General features: G+C 45.7%; 1 protein-coding gene and 1 non-coding gene across 3 annotated transcripts in view; both read left to right on the top strand.

Moving 5' to 3' along the window:
• PIK3AP1 (phosphoinositide-3-kinase adaptor protein 1) overlaps positions 1-17107 on the top strand; it is a 130371-nt gene that overhangs the window by 70198 nt on the left and 43066 nt on the right. For both annotated transcript variants that reach the window (XM_017502803.2, XM_017502804.2), the window contains exons 4-8: positions 573-717; positions 1682-1824; positions 1953-2085; positions 4439-4635; positions 8248-8437. In XM_017502803.2, the coding sequence (XP_017358292.1) occupies positions 573-717; positions 1682-1824; positions 1953-2085; positions 4439-4635; positions 8248-8437 (808 nt within the window). The remainder of the gene's footprint in view (positions 1-572; positions 718-1681; positions 1825-1952; positions 2086-4438; positions 4636-8247; positions 8438-17107) is intronic.
• LOC119467524 lies at positions 7151-7257 on the top strand. Its single transcript, XR_005196063.1, has one exon. It is a non-coding gene; the product is annotated as a U6 spliceosomal RNA (small nuclear RNA).

Genomic DNA, 17107 nt, shown 5'->3' on the forward strand with positions numbered 1-17107 from the left:
TTTTGGTTTGGTTTTGTTTTGTTTCTTGAGACAGAGTCTTGCTTTTGCCCTGGCTGGAGTGCAGTATCTCATGATCTCATCTCACTGCAACCTTTGCCTCCTGGGTTCAAGCAATTTTTCTGCCTCAGCCTCCTGAGTAGCTGGGAATACAGGCACCTGTCACCACACTTAGCTAGTTTTTGTATTTTTAGTAGAGACAGGGTTTCACCATGTTGACCAGGCTGGTCTCAAACTCCTGACCTCATGATCCTCCCACCTCGGCCTCCCAAAGTGCTGGGATTACAGGCGTGAGCCACCACACCCAGCCAAGTTTTATTAGTATTATTATTATCAACTTCAACAGACGTAAAAGGACTCCATTCAATTGCTATAAATATTTACTCTCGGTTGTTGTGACTTGTCTCGTTGGGATTGGTACAAACCATTCACTGCCCAGCACTGGACCACTGAGTCTACCCTGCCCCGGAAGACCCTCAGTAGAGCTGGAGCAATAGAGCTGGGGAGACCCTCAGGCCCAGCACCCTACGGGGATCTGATAGAGAGAGGGGACAATGACTGGCTTCCCATTTCAGGCAGAAACCACTGTCTACGTTATTGTGAGATGTAAGTTGGATAACAGGGTGGCGACGGAGGCAGAGTTTTCTCCTGAGGATTCTCCCTCTGTGAGGATGGAAGCCAAGCTGGAGAATGAGTACACCGTTTCCGTGAAAGCTCCCAGTAAGTAGCCCCCTGTGAATGTGATGATGTAGGGCTTCATTGCTTATTTGCTATGCTGTCACCAATGCCAGGTATTACCATTTTAAATGTTTGCTAATTTGATACTTTTTGGAGAGTAGTCCATTGTTTTTATATGCACTTCTTTGATTATTAGTGTGGGTGAATATTTTTCCATGGTCTCTGTTGTCGCATTTCCTCTTTTGTGAATCTCTGTGGTTGGTGTTATTTTTAATTTTCTCTTTCCCCCTCAAAACCCCTTCCTGTGGTATAGCATCCCGCCCCAGGGACAGCACGTCGTCATGACAGCAGCTCATGACTTGCAGTGAACCAATTCAGCCCGCCCAGTGTGGCAGAGACACAGTTTCACCTCCCATGATTTTCCTTCCTTCTGTGACCACTGGCTTTTGTGTAAAGTGCCTTAAACCCGAATTTTCTTCCTGTTCACTGAGGTACTGGGCCTACACTAGTGAGTAAAAAGATGGAAATTTTTGAATATTAGGTTGCAGACCCAATGAGGATAATTGCTGTGGCCCACAGCCCTGCCATGTGCTGGTTTACTCACCTGCTACCTCCACCTGTTCCCTCACCCCGCCCCAGCTCACCTCCACTTGTTCCCTCATCCCCCGCAGCTCACCTCCGCCTGTTCCCTCATCCCCCGCAGCTCACCTCCACCCATTCCCTCACTCCCACCCCAGCTCACCTCCACCCTTTTCCTCATCCCTCCCAGCTCACCTCCACCCTTTCACTCACTCACACCCCAGCTCACCTCCACCCTTTCCCTCACTCCCACCCCAGCTCACCTCCACCTGTTCCCTCACTGCAGCCTCTGCTCACTTCCAAGATCTTTCTTCCAGGCCCCAGTTAGTGTCCTTGCCACTCAGGTGGAGTGTGTATATCCACAGCCACTTTTCCCTGGATGCTTTTTTTTCCTGGGAATTTTGATAGTATCTTTTCTTCTGTTCAGACCTTTCATCTGGGAATGTTTCTCTGAAGATATATTCTGGGGACTTAGTGGTGTGTGAAACCGTTATCAGCTATTATACTGACATGGAAGAAATTGGGAATTTATTGTCCAACGCTGCAAATCCTGTGGAATTCATGTGTCAGGTAAGGATATTGCAAGGAAACCTGAGCTTTCTGGGCATGTAATTTCTGCTCAAGGCTTATCAGTATTGAACCTGTGGGATGGGAGAGAACTGGATTTCACATCTGACCATCTTCACTTTTGTATTCAGGCCTTTAAAATTGTGCCCTACAACACAGAGACCCTTGATAAACTGCTAACCGAATCCCTGAAGAACAATATCCCTGCAAGTGGACTGCACCTCTTTGGAATCAACCAGCTGGAAGAGGAAGATATGATGACAAGTAAGTCGACGGTCAAACCTCAGGAAATCAACATCCTGTCAACATATGCGTTTACTTTCTGCTGGGACTCTTCTGGGTCCCTTCTCTATAACCTCTCCTTTGATAAGGACTCTCATTCTTCACTGGGTAGCCTCATTCTTCTAAATTACAAAACTGAATACTTTACCCCCTTCTCAAAACACATGTGGTGGCTTTTGGAGGAGTAGGCAATGAGTGATTTTAAATCAGTTTGGTGTAAGCCAGTGGAGCTGGTTAATGATTATTCCTCATAGGGATCGTATGAGGAACGGATAATCTATATACTCTGTCAAGGGAGGTTCCCACTTGCCTTCTGGATAAAATCCAAACTGCTTAACCTGTAAACAAGCCCTCATCTCTCTCCACACTCCTTCTTGGCTTTTCTGTGCTTTGCTCTGCAGGAGGTTTGAGCTTTTTTCACCTGTCTCTTGCCACAGACTCATGGAAAGACAGTTCTTCCTCCCTGCCTTGCTGTTCACCTGGCTAACTTCTCTCACTTCCTGTAGCAGCTTAGGTAGCAATTCCCCTGGAAGGCCTTCTTCAAATTCCAGTAGGTTCCATTCACCTGCTTTGCACCCTCCGACCACCAGCACGTTGGGTGCCATTGTCCTAGCGCTCCTCAGCTGTGTCTGTCTTCTTTGCTAGGCTGTCCGCTCAGTGAGGGCTGGAACTGTTCCTGGGTGGCTGGCTTGCTATAGGCTCTAAAAAAGTACTTGTTGAATGAGGGAGGAGCAGCCTCTTGTGCACATGGGACATGCTGGGAGCTGGGAGAGTCACACCCCTTGCACAGGGATGGTGCTGGGCATTCTGGACAGGTTGCCCATTGTAGTGTCTCTGTGGACACCACCCTTCCTGCATGCCATGGTTGCACTGCACAAATGGGACCCAAGTATCTAGTTACCCTCTGCCTACATTCCATCCCTCTGTAGCCTAAGAGAACCATAAAGATGAGGTTACATGACCTTCAAGGCCTCCTCCTGGGGGATTCTCTTTTGTATTGCCTCTCCCCATTTTCCTACTATGGAATGTTCTTGTGGCACTTTTGTAGTTTGACTATTCTCTATTAAGCTTGGAGCTTAGGGGAAAGTATTTCATAGCCTGATAATCTAGGATCGTGGGAATATTTTCAGACCCTTCATCCCAAGGGTCGTATTTGGAATAGAAGTCTGGGTTTGTCATGTTAAAAAATATATATTTGTATGTAAATATTATATATCTATAAAATTGTTGGCTTAAAAATAAACATTTATGAAAGAAGAGATTTGTCCCCAGCTCCACAGACCCAAGCATGTCCATTTTCTTGGTTGAGTTCAACTTGCTATATTCAGATAACAGTGGGTGGAGGGGTCCATGGGGACCCAACACCTCTCTAGAGTACTTTGCTTCCCACCAATTAGAGTGAACTGATGTCCTGGTGGGGCTTGTGTGCATTAAGACCAATGTTCAGAATCTGTCCTAAATAAGAATCCCATTGAATCCCATCATACTAACCCTCCCAGGTCCTTTTGAGATAGTCTGGAAGTCTTTTCTGGTTGAGACCTAAAGGCCGCAGAAAGCCTAAGGAACATACCCAGGATTACTTGGTGTACTTATCATGAAATTAGGAATAAGGGCTAAGAGGATGAGCTTCTTTCTTTTAATCAGCATGAAACAATAGCTTTAAAATACATACTCTGAATTTGGCAGAGAAGTTCAAAACATGATTCCTATTGTACTTTGTGGCTGCTACTTAAGCCTTTAAAAAAAAGTCAGCACATTTTGAATTGGTACTTTCTCTCAGGATTTTCTAGTCTTGGAAAAGGTGGCAGGGTATTATTTATTAGATTTGCTAATTAATTAAAATGTTAGGGCTGGGCATGGTGGCTCATGCTGTAATCCCAGCACCTTGGGAGGCAGAAGCAGGCAGATCACTTGAGGTCAGGAATATGCGACCAGCATGGATAACATGGTGAAACCCCATCTCTACTCAAAATACAAAAATTAGCTGGGCGTGGTGCATGCCTGTAATCCCAGCTACTCGGGAGGCTGAGGCAGGAGAATCACTTGAACCCAGGAGGCAGAGGTTGCAGTGAGCCAAGATCGCACCACTGCACTCCAGCCTGGGCAACAGAGCGAGACTCCATCTCAAAAAAATAGAATTATTTCCTCTGCACCTGAGGATATGATCTTCAGTGGTGTCCTGAAGGAGGCTGTTAGATGTTAGGTCAATCAAGCAGTGAGTAATGGCTGGGTGCCTACAGTCGCCATGCTAGTCTTGGCAGCTTCATCTCCATGAAAAGGGCACCCTGTGCCTTTGTTTTTATCTGTCAATTCAGTTTTCCTTGACGATTTTCAGATCAGAGGAATGAAGAGCTGCCCACCTTGTTGCATTTTGCTGCGAAGTATGGACTGAAGAACCTCACTGCCTTGTTGCTCACCTGCCCGGGAGCCCTGCAGGCATACAGCGTGGCCAACAAGCACGGCCACTACCCCAACACCATCGCTGAGAAACACGGCTTCAGAGACCTGCGGCAGTTCATCGATGAGTATGTGGTAAGGTCAAGGCAGGAGGGGCCCAGGTGTGGAAATGCACTCTGTGGTTGTAGGGCTGCCTTTCCACCTAAAATACCCACAGATTTTATCTCTAGCATGTCCTCATGTGCCTCTTCTGGGTGTGGGTAGTATGTGTGGGCTTAAGAAATGAGCCCTAGAGTCACATGGACCTGGGTCCAAATTCCTGTACCAACACTTGTTGGTCTTGTGACACTGGGCAAGTCACATATCCTCTCTCAGTGTCCTAATATGCAGAAGGAAGATAATCATAGTTCAGTCATTGAGTTCTTTTGAAGGTAAAAGGGAATCATTTCTATAAAGCACTGAGGTTCACCTTCAAAGAATTTGCAGAAACATTTCTAGAGTTAATCTGCTGAAGGTAGAGGCTGACCACCCCATCCCCCCTCCCCACCTACATCCAAGGCACCTTGCTGGGATGCTCCCAGCTGCCTCAGGTGAACCTATAGGCCTATAGGCCCAGGTGAACTGTGTTAGACTTGATCCTTCTTTAGCAGAGACCACAAAAAGCTGTGCACCTGGAAAGGCATCAGGTAGCAACTCTGAGGCCCATCTCCCGCTGACAGCCTTGCTCTCTCTTTCTAACCCCCTGCCTGGGTCCCATCTTAAGACAGGCAGGTACACCAGTTTTATCTGATCATCTGGTTTGGGGCCCTCAGCTCCTCCTTGAACGCTGACTTCTGGGTCATTCTTTGAGGCTGATTGCACCCCATGTCACATCTTATCCCATGCCCCAGGATTGCCTCTGATGCCCGAGAAGCAGCTGCTCTTCCTGATCCCAATCCTTCCTGGTTTTCCTCTTTCTTCACAGACTCTCATAGGGTACCTGAGAATAGCTCAGCCTCTCACATGGGGCTGTGACCTCACAGGGAGCAATAAACACAAACCTGTCTCGACCTCCAGACAGGAAGGAGCTTGACATGTCCCCAGAAACTTAACTCCCTGCTCTGTGTTGGAAAATCTACAAGACAGTGATTCAGGGAGGCACACAGAGAGGACTTCCCAGTGTTTACAGGTGTATCAGTGTTTTGAATAGAATGGCGTGAGTCCTTGTTTTGGGCATTATTGACATAAATGAGGCTAAAAGGTGCTCTCAGTCTGGGTGTATTTACTCAGCTTTTTCTTGAAGTCACAAATGTACCAAATGTAGCATTTCATTTCCATGCCAATCGTTTTTAAGAATCCACTGTGTTCATAGTAGTAACTAGTATTTGTTGAATGTATTTGATTTGAGAATGTATTATCTCATTTAATCCCCACCACAATCCTTTGACGTTGACAGTATTGCAAGCCTTACTTTACAAAAGTGGAAAGGGCTTAGAAAAAGTCATTGTGCTTAGGGCTATAAACTATTAAGGGCAGAGACAGGATTTGCACCAAGTTTGATGCTAAAGCCCAGGCTTGTTATCCTGTTATATTTAATTGGGATGATTAAAGATGCACTTTCAGTGTGCACTGAAGTTAATCTGGGTCATATCATCTTTGCTTTCTCACTGTGGTCACCTTCAACGGATGCAGCTTCAACATTGTGACCTAAAGATTGTCCCTTGGTGTTGCTTATGGCCTTTTAGAACTATTCCCATTTCCTTTTTTCACCACATCAAAACCAAAGGCCAGATCTTGAATTTACAACATTTCGAAGCTGTCATTTGGTTTACTGGGTCTTGTGAGAAAACTAACCAAGTGTCAATAATAGATTAGCTATCGGCTGGGTACAGTGGCTCATGCCTGTAATCCCAGCACTTTGGGAGGCTGAGGCAGGCAGATCACAAGGTCAGGAGATCAAGACCATTCTGGCCATGGTGAAACCCTGTCTCGACTAAAATACAAAAAATTAGCCAGGCATAGTGGCGCACACCTGTAATCCCCGCTACTTGGGAGGCTGAGGCAGGGGAATTGCTTGAACCCAGGAGACGGAGGTTACAGTGGTCTGAGATCATGCCACTGCACTCCAGCCTGATGGCAGAGCAAGATTTCATCTCAAAAAAAAAAAGATTAGCTATCTTAGGGTAGTGGTGGTGAAAATGAAGTTTTTTGTGGGTTGATGCTGAAATAAGGATTGTGAAACACCGACATTTCTTACCAGGAAAAGTTGTGCAGGGGTTTCAGAGAAGTTACCTCTCTGGCTTCACAATCACCTGGAGGGGCAGGATGGTGAGGGGGGATGGGAGAGAAACCTTTGTGATGTCAGGGCACTTCATCCCAGATCATCTCTCCTTTTGGGCACATAGGACATAAAACCAAGGCCAGAACCCCTGGAAACGCAGGGTTCCTGACAGTTTGGAGGAGCCTGTGGAAGGAACAGGGCATATTGTGCCAACCTGTGGAGTGACCTCTGCCTATACACAGTATGAGAACACCTTAGCTGCATTCCTGTTCGGCTCATTTGAATTTCTCTGTGGCTAGTCAGTAAAGGTCACACCGTCTTATGTCATTTTTTTTTCCCTTTTGAGGAACCACTAGGGTGTAGAAGAAAGATCAAAAATCAGGATTGCTTGTGCTCGCTTCGGCAGCACATATACTAAAATTGGAACGATACAGAGAAGAGTAGCATGGCCCCTGTGCAAGGATGACACGCAAATTTGTGAAGCGTTCCACATTTTTACAGGGAGGGGGGCATCACACACTGGGGTCTGTTGGGAAATAGGGGAGGGACAGCGAGGGGTGGGGAGTTGGGGAGAGATAGCATGGGGAGAAATGCCAGATATAGGTGATGGGGAGGAAGGCAGTAAATCACACTGCCATGTGTGTACCTATGCAACAATCTTGCATGTTCTTCACATGTACCCCAAAACCTAAAATGCAATTAAAAAAAATTAGGATTGCAAGCCCTTGAGTAAGATACTAGATTTTTGTGAGCTTTGTTTTTCTCGTCTGTAAACTAGGGAATTATACCTTTCTCAAGCAGTAGCAGAATGAATTACAGGAGATAGGGGATAGGCAAATACCTAGCATCGTACTTGACCTTAAATAGGTGCTCATGGGAAAGTAACTTTTTTTGTCGTTTTTAGGTAGAGTCTTGCTCTATTGCCCAGGCTGGAGTGCACTGGCGCAATCTTGGCTCACTGCAACCTCCCCTCCTGGATTGAAGCAATTCTCATGCCTCAGCCTCCCGAGTAGCTAGGATAACAAGCATGCTCCACCACACCCCACTAATTTTTGTATTTTTAGTAGAGATGAGGTTTTGCCATGTTGGTCAGGCTGGTCTCGAACTCCTAACCTCAGGTGATCCACTTGCCTTGGCCTCCTAAAGTCCTGGATTACAGGTGTGAGCCACCATGCCTGGCCATAGGAAGTAATTTTTAATTTGTATCCTCTGGTCACTGGACATTCAGCGAGTATCTCTTGAGTGCCTAACTCTGTGCCTAGTGTTTTAGGAAGATACAAAGATTAAAACAAAATACAGGAAAGAAACTAAAAAAGATGGGAAGCCTGGCCTCAAGGAGCATTCAGTTGGGTGGGAAAATACAGATACACACAAACAATTGCAATCCTGACTCACGGGAACCTTTGCTGGCCACAGTGCTGTCAGGGGCCAAGTTCCACACAGAAAGCCAGGCTGCCTCAGTCCCTGGGCCTTGCCTTCTCTTTCAGGAAACGGTGGACATGCTCAAGAGTCACATTAAAGAAGAGCTGATGCAAGGGGAGGAGGCTGACACTGTGTACGAGTCCATGGCCCACCTTTCCACAGACCTGCTCATGAAATGCTCGCTCAACCCCGGCTGTGACGAGGATCTCTATGAGTCCATGGCTGCCTTCGTCCCAGCTGCCACTGAAGATCTCTGTAAGTAGCACAACCCAGTTCTGCTTCCACCTTTCTGCTGAGAAACAGCTTTTTCATTCCGGTTGACGACGGCTGGGGGAGTCCCTGCTTCCCCTCACTCCACCCCAGGGAGATGAAAGTCCTGTTTTACGCAAAGCTAGGGCTGGAGTCATGTATGGTGGCAAGCAGAATCCTTCTTCAAACTTCCTCTGCTGTGACTGCTGGGAGAGTTTAAGCACATATCTGGAAGTCAGAATGGATGAAGTCATTGCCTTGTGATCTGAGAAGCCAAATCAGTGGCTCTCAGCCCTGCCAGGCTCCGTGGGTCCTTTTCATAACAAACATTTTGTAATATTACCCCTTTCCTACTCTGACACGAGGTTTACATGTTATATAACCTACCTATGTATAAAATTCTCAGAAATCAAATATACTGCCCTAATTGAAATAGGAAAGAAGAGGACATGCTCAGGCATGCCTGCACCAGAAGTCATGACAAATAGTCAGATGGAGAGACACTTAGAATCACTGGCAGCATTATGGCTTCAAACGTTGACTGACACATGTCTGTGGTCTTGATGGCTCAAATGATGGGAGCAGTGTTGTCACTGGCACCCAGATTTTCCTAGATGGTGAACCACTCTTTATGATTTCCTTTCTATTTTCACAGTAATTGAATTTCAAAAAAAAATTAAGTTTTGCAAAAATAAGATGTGTTTATATATGAAACAGTTTAGGCTCTAGGCTCAGAAAATAATAGGCAGATTTTCAGTGGGGAGGGGTAATGTGATTTTATTGGGCTAATATATAGTAAACTGATTTTCAAAATATTATTCTCCAGGATCACGATTTTTCTTTTAAACTGTTTAACAAACTTTGTCCATTTTTTATTATCTTGTTTGTTCCACTGCAAAAGCAGTACGTTTTTACAAAAATGAATGAGCAGAACAGGCTCCCTCCAGTGCCTAAACTTGAAACAAAATAGGAATATACAACTGAGTGGAGAGAAGCCTATGTGACTTGTGACTCCCAACCAATATGGCATTAATAATAATTAGTAATAAAATAATAGGTATATGTGTCCATATTTTTGCTAGTATCTGCTGACATTAAATTTAAAAATACACACATACATGTACATATACACAGATATGTAGAAGTATGCACGTAGGTATAAATATGCATCGTACTCACTTTTTAAAACTTATATATATGTCTAGGGGACTATTTGAAGTCACGAGGGACACGAAACATTTCTTCACTGTGCAGGGGTGTCCCACACATAGCAGGGTGTCTAGGGTCCTTCCCCCTTCTACTAAATGCCATTTCCTTGGTGACCACCCAAAACACCCTCATAGACTTCCCAAATGCCCCCGGGGGCAGTGCCACCACCCTTGAGAACCACGGATCTAGGTACTACTGGATCTGATCTCTATGCACATACTGGAGTTGAAGCAGGAGACACACAGCAGGCCCTCTTAAGAGGCTTATTCATGTGTCACCATCATTCTCTATGAAATGCTAAGCATGCAGAGTCACCGCTGTAGACTTAGCCCTCCTTCCCTCTGGATTTCATTAATAGATTCAAGAAAGGGAAGTATCCACCAAGGTATCAGCATCATGGATGGGGGAATTTCTGGAATGGGCTAGATTGAGTATTACCAGCCTTCAGTCTGAAAAGAAGATGTAGGGCCCTGGGCCCACAGGAAGGTGGGCCTGCCTTTCCCATCCATGAACTCATGGAAGAGCAGGTACCAAGAGGGTGCCTTGGAGAGAAGGCACAGGTTGGTCAGAGGGCCAGAGGCAGTCTCTGATGCCAGCAGGGCTTTGACACTGACCCCAGCACCTACAGGATGTGGTCCAGCGGTTGTCAGGTGTTTGCCACTCAGACTGCTGCTCCTTCAGGAGAAATAGCAGTAAAAGCTCCCCTCCAGCACCTAACTGGGAGAGTTGGAAGTGCTGGTGGAAGCTCTTCACGAATGAGCTGTGCCTTGGCATGGATGTGAGGAGAGAAAGCATCCTCCCTATCATTAATACCCTTGATCTTACTGAAGTCCAAAACTACCCTACGAGGATGCTTTTATTACCTGCACTTTACAGATGGGGAAATGGAGGCACAGAGAGGTTGAACATTCCCAGTGTCACAGTCAGTGATAGAGCCCAGATTTGAATCCAGATTTCTCTGTCATTAGGACTATATTCTGTATACTATGTCAGAAATTGTTATCCAACACCATGCATTTTAGCTGTGGTTCCTTTTGGAAAAACCATCTGGCCTCTATAGCCACGCTTCCCCTAGCTGCAGCTCTAGATACTGGATAACAAAACAGCCTCTGGCGCCCCCTAGCCTTGCCCATCATCCTTCCACCCATATACGCAATAAACATTTCTGGAGCATCAAGTACATTTCAGCTACTGATCTCTCCTGGGTATTGGAGAGCCAGGCGGGGAATTGGGTAGGACCCAGTCCTTTCCACCATGGAACAGGGACTCACTCACAAAAGAACACTTGGAGAACCACCAGTACCCACTTGAATCTGGAGACTGCATCATTCTTTCTGCCCCATGTCTTTGCTAGGAAACTGCTGGACAATTAGAGAATGCCCTATTTTATTGGCAGTTTAGCACTAACAGAGCCTTAGCACTTATTGGCCCCCTTGGATGTTCTAACACATGCCATGTCCCACCACAGCACTGGAAACCTTCAGGGAGTGCCAAAGATATCTCTCCCATTATTCCTGGTGTGCTGGGCCCCTCCCAGCAGGATTGATGAGGTTTACCAGGGCTTCCCAAGGCAGCAGTGTGCTGTGGAGCTAGCCTGGTTTGTAGCCAACTGCAACTTGTAAAGTCACCCGGGCCAGGGGGCTTCTGGATGCTGTGGAGCTGGAAGGGGGCTGCCAGCGGGGCGCAGGCTGTCAAATTTGGCTTCTTTTTGCATGAGAAAAGGAAACTCACCATATTTTTCTTTTCTTTTTTTTTTTTTTTTGAGACAGGGTCTGGCTCTATTGCTCAGGCTGGAGTGCGGTGGTAGAATCTTGGCTCCCAATAACAGCCACCTTCCTGGCTCAAGCCTTCCTCCCACCTAAGCCTCCCAGTTACTGGAACTACAGCTGTGAACCACCATGCCCAGCTAAATTTTGTATTTTTCACATAGACGGGATTTTGTGATGTTGCCCAGGCTGGTCTTGAACTTGTGAGCTCAAGCAATCCATCTTCCTTGGCCTCCCAAAGTGCTGGGATTACAGGCGTAAGCCACGATGCCTGGCCCACATTTTAATTTCCCCAATTATATGAACTCTGAATTTTCTGACTCTAGACATGGTTTGGTTTGTGTTTTTGTCTCTGTGGCTGTCAAGTTTAACCTTGAGAATGATCGCTTACCTCCTGGCTCAGAAGCAGCAGCAACTTGGACCTGGGGAGGAATCATTTATTTTACTAACCATGGCTCTGTAGGTGAGAAGGCAGCTTAATTCATAAAAGAAGTAGGATAGAGGACACACTACTAAATCTAAGATGCATATTTGCAGCACTGCCCAGCAGAGTAATAACTTGAAACATCTGGCAGCTCTTTAAAAGTCCACAGACTGCCCATATCAATATGATCTCATCTGACCGTCCTAGGGTTTGGTGGATAGAATCATCCCTGTTTCGCAGGAAAGAAAACTAAGGCTCCAAGATTTAGTAACTTACTTAAGCCCCATCAAGGGAGGACTGGACCAGGAATCTGTGTCTTCATATTCCTAAGAGGCAAATCTGTCTGCTGTCCCACTGGAATATAGGGCTTTCCTGGCCTGCCAGCCCTGAGATGGACACTTATGCTGAGATGGAGCTATTTCTAAATGTCCAGATTGCCACGTTTATCGGTGCCCCGCCATTGACTGTGGTAACCTAGAGGCTGAAAATAACCATATTAAGTAAATGAGGCTGTGTTCATTCACTCACTCGCTCACTCATTGACTCGCTCACAGGACAAACATTATAGGCTGGCAGGCTTTAGGCCTTTGCCGAACACCTAACTGTTATTGGGACAAATCTTTCTGACTTGAGTTTGGGAAAGGGTAGTAATGAGGTCGCTTCTCCAAAGAGAATCCAAGATAATCACCTGAGTTGGAAGGTTATAGGGGACGCTCCCAGTGTTAATTGAAGTGGGGCTGGGGAGAGGTGTTGGGTTCTGACCTCGAGATTGTACAATTCTGCTCTAATCTCTCCTTCCCCTGAACTTGCTTGCGTGGATGTAGACACACACACACACACACACACACACACACACACACACATACACGTCACACTCACAGTCTTTAGTTTAGATATGCTGCCACCAGGTGGTAACTACGTGTCTTTGTTGTCAAATCTTCAACTTTGCTCCCAATTCTCCTGAGAATTTTTTGATCAAGGCCCCACAGATGGGCTGGGCAAGGTGGTTCATGCCTGTAATTCCAACATTCTGGGAGGCCGAGGCGGGAGGATTGCTTGAACTCAGGAGTTCGAGATCAGCCTGGGCAGCATAGCAAGACCTCATTTCTACAAAAAGTTAAAAAAAAATTAGGGGGGCATGGTGGCACATGCCTATGGTCCCAGTTACTCAGGAAGCTCAGGTGGGAGAACTGCTTGAGCCTGGGCATTCCAGGATGCAGTGAGCCATGATTGCACCACTGCATTCCAGCCTGGGTAGCAAAATGGGATCCTGTCTCAAAGAAAAATAATAGACCCCACGTATTTAAAGCACCAACTTCTACACCTTATTATGTAAGAGATAAAAAGTCTTTATTAAGGACAAGCTTATGCAAGCATTAAATAAAACTCAAGGCAAACGTCCGTGGGTGTTTTTACTATCTTCTCATCTATTTCTCACTTAGTTCTTTGGCCCCTGCCCTTACCTTGGAGAATGATATGGTAGTCCTGGTGGTCCCCGGACCTAGGTAATTCATTTTATGTTGAAATCTTGCCCAGTCACTGGTCACCTCTCTGAGGCTCTGGGTAGAAAAGCCTTGGGAGCCAGCTCTGGGAGGCCCTTGTCCAGTCTGTTTCCAAGATAATCTGCTTTGTAGCTTTGCTTCAATACCTGAAAGCCTCGATTTTCGTCTGTAAAGAGAATGGAGCAAAAGGAGAAAGGCGTTATCATCTTGCCATTAGAAACTGCAGACTCACTAATCAATCCCAGAGGGCTGTTCTGCTTCATGTTACCCTGCATTGAACTTTTCTTCTGAACCCCTGATCCCTACCTCATGGTTCTGTAGCTCAAGTGTTTATGTAGTGGAGAGCTGACTTAGCTCTAGCTAACTTGCTGGCTTCCCTTAGCAACCTCCTTGGTAACTGGCATCTTTGTAACAGATTATTTCCAGCAGTGTTTTCTTTACCTGAGCTCTCTGATTACAGCCCCTCTCTGCAAGCTGGGTTCTGTCTGAGCTGGGGGCACACTTGAGGACTGTAAAGGACCTCACAGCCCAGCCCCATAGGTCTGAAACCAGCAGAAGGACGATTTGTATGCAAAATGAATAAATTACTGGTTTGCTTATGAAACATGCTGCCTCTCCGATCTGTACCCTTTTCTCTCAGGAGCCTCCCTTCCTCCTGCTGAAGCTCTGTCATCCTCCTGCCATCCTTTTTGGGAAGATTCTGGCAAGTAGAGCCAAGAGATGCTTCCAGGCCAGTGGGCCTGGGTGCATAGCATGCGTTCTTATCTGCAAGGACAGAACCCACTGGGAAGCAGGAAGATGAGTTCAAGGTACTTCCTGACTTCCTATTGCTTTCTGCTCCTCCAGAAATACAAGAACTGTGTTGGGGACATAGGGACTTAGTGAAAGCATGCTGGGTTGAATGTTTTAATGTTAAAAAGATAAAATCCCCATCACCAGCAGCAACCTTGCTCCCATCTGAGCCTGCACAGCTTGCAGGTCACACTTTCCTTGGGACACTGCACATACATCCCCTTGGGCTCTAGTTATATACGTGTTTCTCTGGTTACCCTCTCCTGGCCTTGATAGGAAGCATGTCTTAGAGTTTTGTATCATCCACAGTGCCCAGCCCAGCGCTGCGCACAATAGGCGTTCAACCATTTCTTGAATTTGAAATACTAGAAAATAAGATATAATTCTCGACTTTGTGGGTGGAATAGTGTGTCGATATTCCAATGCAAAGACCCCACCTACCTGAGAAGTGGTATTGAGACATCTGTTAGTGTCTCCGACTGTGGGACATCTCGGTGGCAGTAACTCCATTGGTCACTACAAGCTGCTTTTTCTTTCATGCTCCCATGCATTTGACTGTGCTGTTCCTTCTGCCTAAATTGCCTTTCTCTTTTCTCAGCTTGGCAAATGCCCAGTTTCCTTCAGAAAGCCCAAATGCCTTCATATTCGTGTGTACATTTGTTTTGCCTTTATTAGTTTGTTCATTCATTCACTCAACAAATATTTATCGAAGCTCTCATGTGTTTAAATCACACTGTGCCAGGTGATGATGAATCAGTAAACAAGCTGGCAGGAAACTTGCCTTTCAAAACGTACATTCTAGTGAAAGAGAAATACCATATAACTGAATATATAACCACAAACTATGACAGTGCTATGGAGGGAGGAAAAGGACACTGCTTTGAGAATGCACGTGGGGCTGTGTTCAGGTGGGCTACCACATGCGACTCACTGCACAGCACCACAAATGCATCCCATAGACTCCTGCATGGCAGAGGGTCTTGTGCCTACCAGGGGTACTGTATTGAGGCATTTGTCTGCATAAGAAAACCACAAAACTTGTTTGCAGCTTCTCCTAGACTATTTGTCCTCAGCTCCTTTTTCATTGCCAATGCCTTCTAATTTTAGACTGCTATTCTCGTGTGTGTGTGTGTGTGTGTGTGTGTGTGTGTGTGTGTGTCTTAGTCCATTTTCTGTTGCTATAACAGAGCACCATGGACTGGGTGATTTATAAAGAAAATAAATTTATTTAGCTCACAATTCTGGAGGCTGGGAAGTCCAAGAGCATGGTGCTGGCATCTGGTGAGGGCCTTGTTGCATTATAACACTGTGGAAAGTATTCCCATGGCAAAAGAGCAAGAGCAGGAATGGCAGACAGGACTCATTTTTATAACAAAGCTACTCTTGTGATAACAAACCCACTCCCACGATAGCAACATTAATCCATTTATGAGGATGGAGGGATTAAGTTTCTAACACGTGAAATTTTGAGGGACACATTCAAATCATAGCATTCTGCTCCTAGCCTCCAAAATTCATGACTTTCTCACATGCAAAATACATTCATTTCATTCCAGTTGCCCGAAAAATCTTAACTCATTCCAACATCAACTCAGAAGTCCAAAGTACATAGTCCAAAGGCGTCAGAGCCAGGAAGCTGATTGTGTAACTCTCAGTCTGAGGCCAAAAGTCTGAGATCCCAAGGGGAGAGCAGCTAGTGTATGTCCTGAAGTCCAAAGGGCGGAGAACCTAGAGTTCTGATGTCAACCAGAAGAAGAGCGTATGCCAGTGTGTGCCAGCTCCTGGGGAGAGACCAATTCACCTTTTGTCTGTTTTTGCTCTGTTAGGGCCCTCAGCTGATTAGATGATTCCTGCCTACATTGGGGGTGGATCTTTTCTATGTATTCCAGTCAGACTCACATGCTCCTCTTCTGGAAACACCCTCACTCTAGGTATTCCCTAATAAAGTCAAGTTGACACCTAAAACTGACCATCACAGGCGAGGCATGGTGGCTCACACCTGTAATCCCAGCACTTTGGGAGGCCAAAGTGGGCAGATTGCTTGAGTATGGGAGTCTACACTCAATCCACCTGGGCAATACAGCAAAAACCCATCTCTAAAAAAATTTTTTAAAATTAGCCAGGCTTGGTGGTGCGTGCCTGTAGTTAGGAGGCTCAGACAGGAGGATCAGCTGGGAAATCAAGGCTGCAGTGGGCCATGATTGCACCACTGCACTCCAGCCTGGGTGACAGAGTGCGACCCTGTCTCAAAAAAATAAAATAAATTAACCATCACTCTGTGTGTGTGTGTGTGTGTGTGTGTGTGTGTGTGTGTGTGTCCTTCTCTCTCTTCCATCCCATTACATCTTCTTTAGGGTATACAAAAGCTGGGCTTTTTAATTGTCATGGTCAGTCAAACCATTCTACCTGGGGACAAACTGACCTGTTAGGCTTCAGGTTATCTTCAAATGTTTGACTACAATGCTTCTTGCTCTATGGCTCTTTTTTGGCCACAAGAGATTCTTGCTGGGAAAAAAAAAATTCTTTTGGCCTACTTTCAGGGTTTGAAAGCCTTTCCAGAAGAACAGTCTTTCAGTAGCTGACATTTCACTGTATTATATACTCAGACTTGGTTTTCTATTAAATTAATAGCATATAATCTGGATGGAGTTTCCACTGCAGCTAAGTAGTCTGTGCCCCACGAAGAGTATCATATGGGTGTCTTTGAGAATTCAATATTGCCCTTGATTCATTCCTTAATTAAGTGCCTGCCTGGGTGTTCTCGTTTCTGTTCAAGCTTCTTGCATTCCAGGAGTGGACTCTTTCTGATTGACTCCTTAAGTCCAGTGCAGTGCGACTCTATAGCTGGCTTTTCCAGAAGGAGGCTGTTCCTCAGGCTCTCCTTGTCATTGTTGTTGTTCTTTGCTGAAATGAAAGAACTTTGCACTTTCTTCTCAGACCAGCAGGTTTCAGTGCATTTTGGGTTTTTTTTTTTTTTTTTTTT

Source organism: Cebus imitator, unplaced genomic scaffold (assembly GCF_001604975.1).
Source record: "Cebus imitator isolate Cc_AM_T3 unplaced genomic scaffold, Cebus_imitator-1.0 Scaffold299, whole genome shotgun sequence".
In the NCBI taxonomy this organism is placed as follows: Eukaryota; Metazoa; Chordata; class Mammalia; order Primates; family Cebidae; genus Cebus; species Cebus imitator.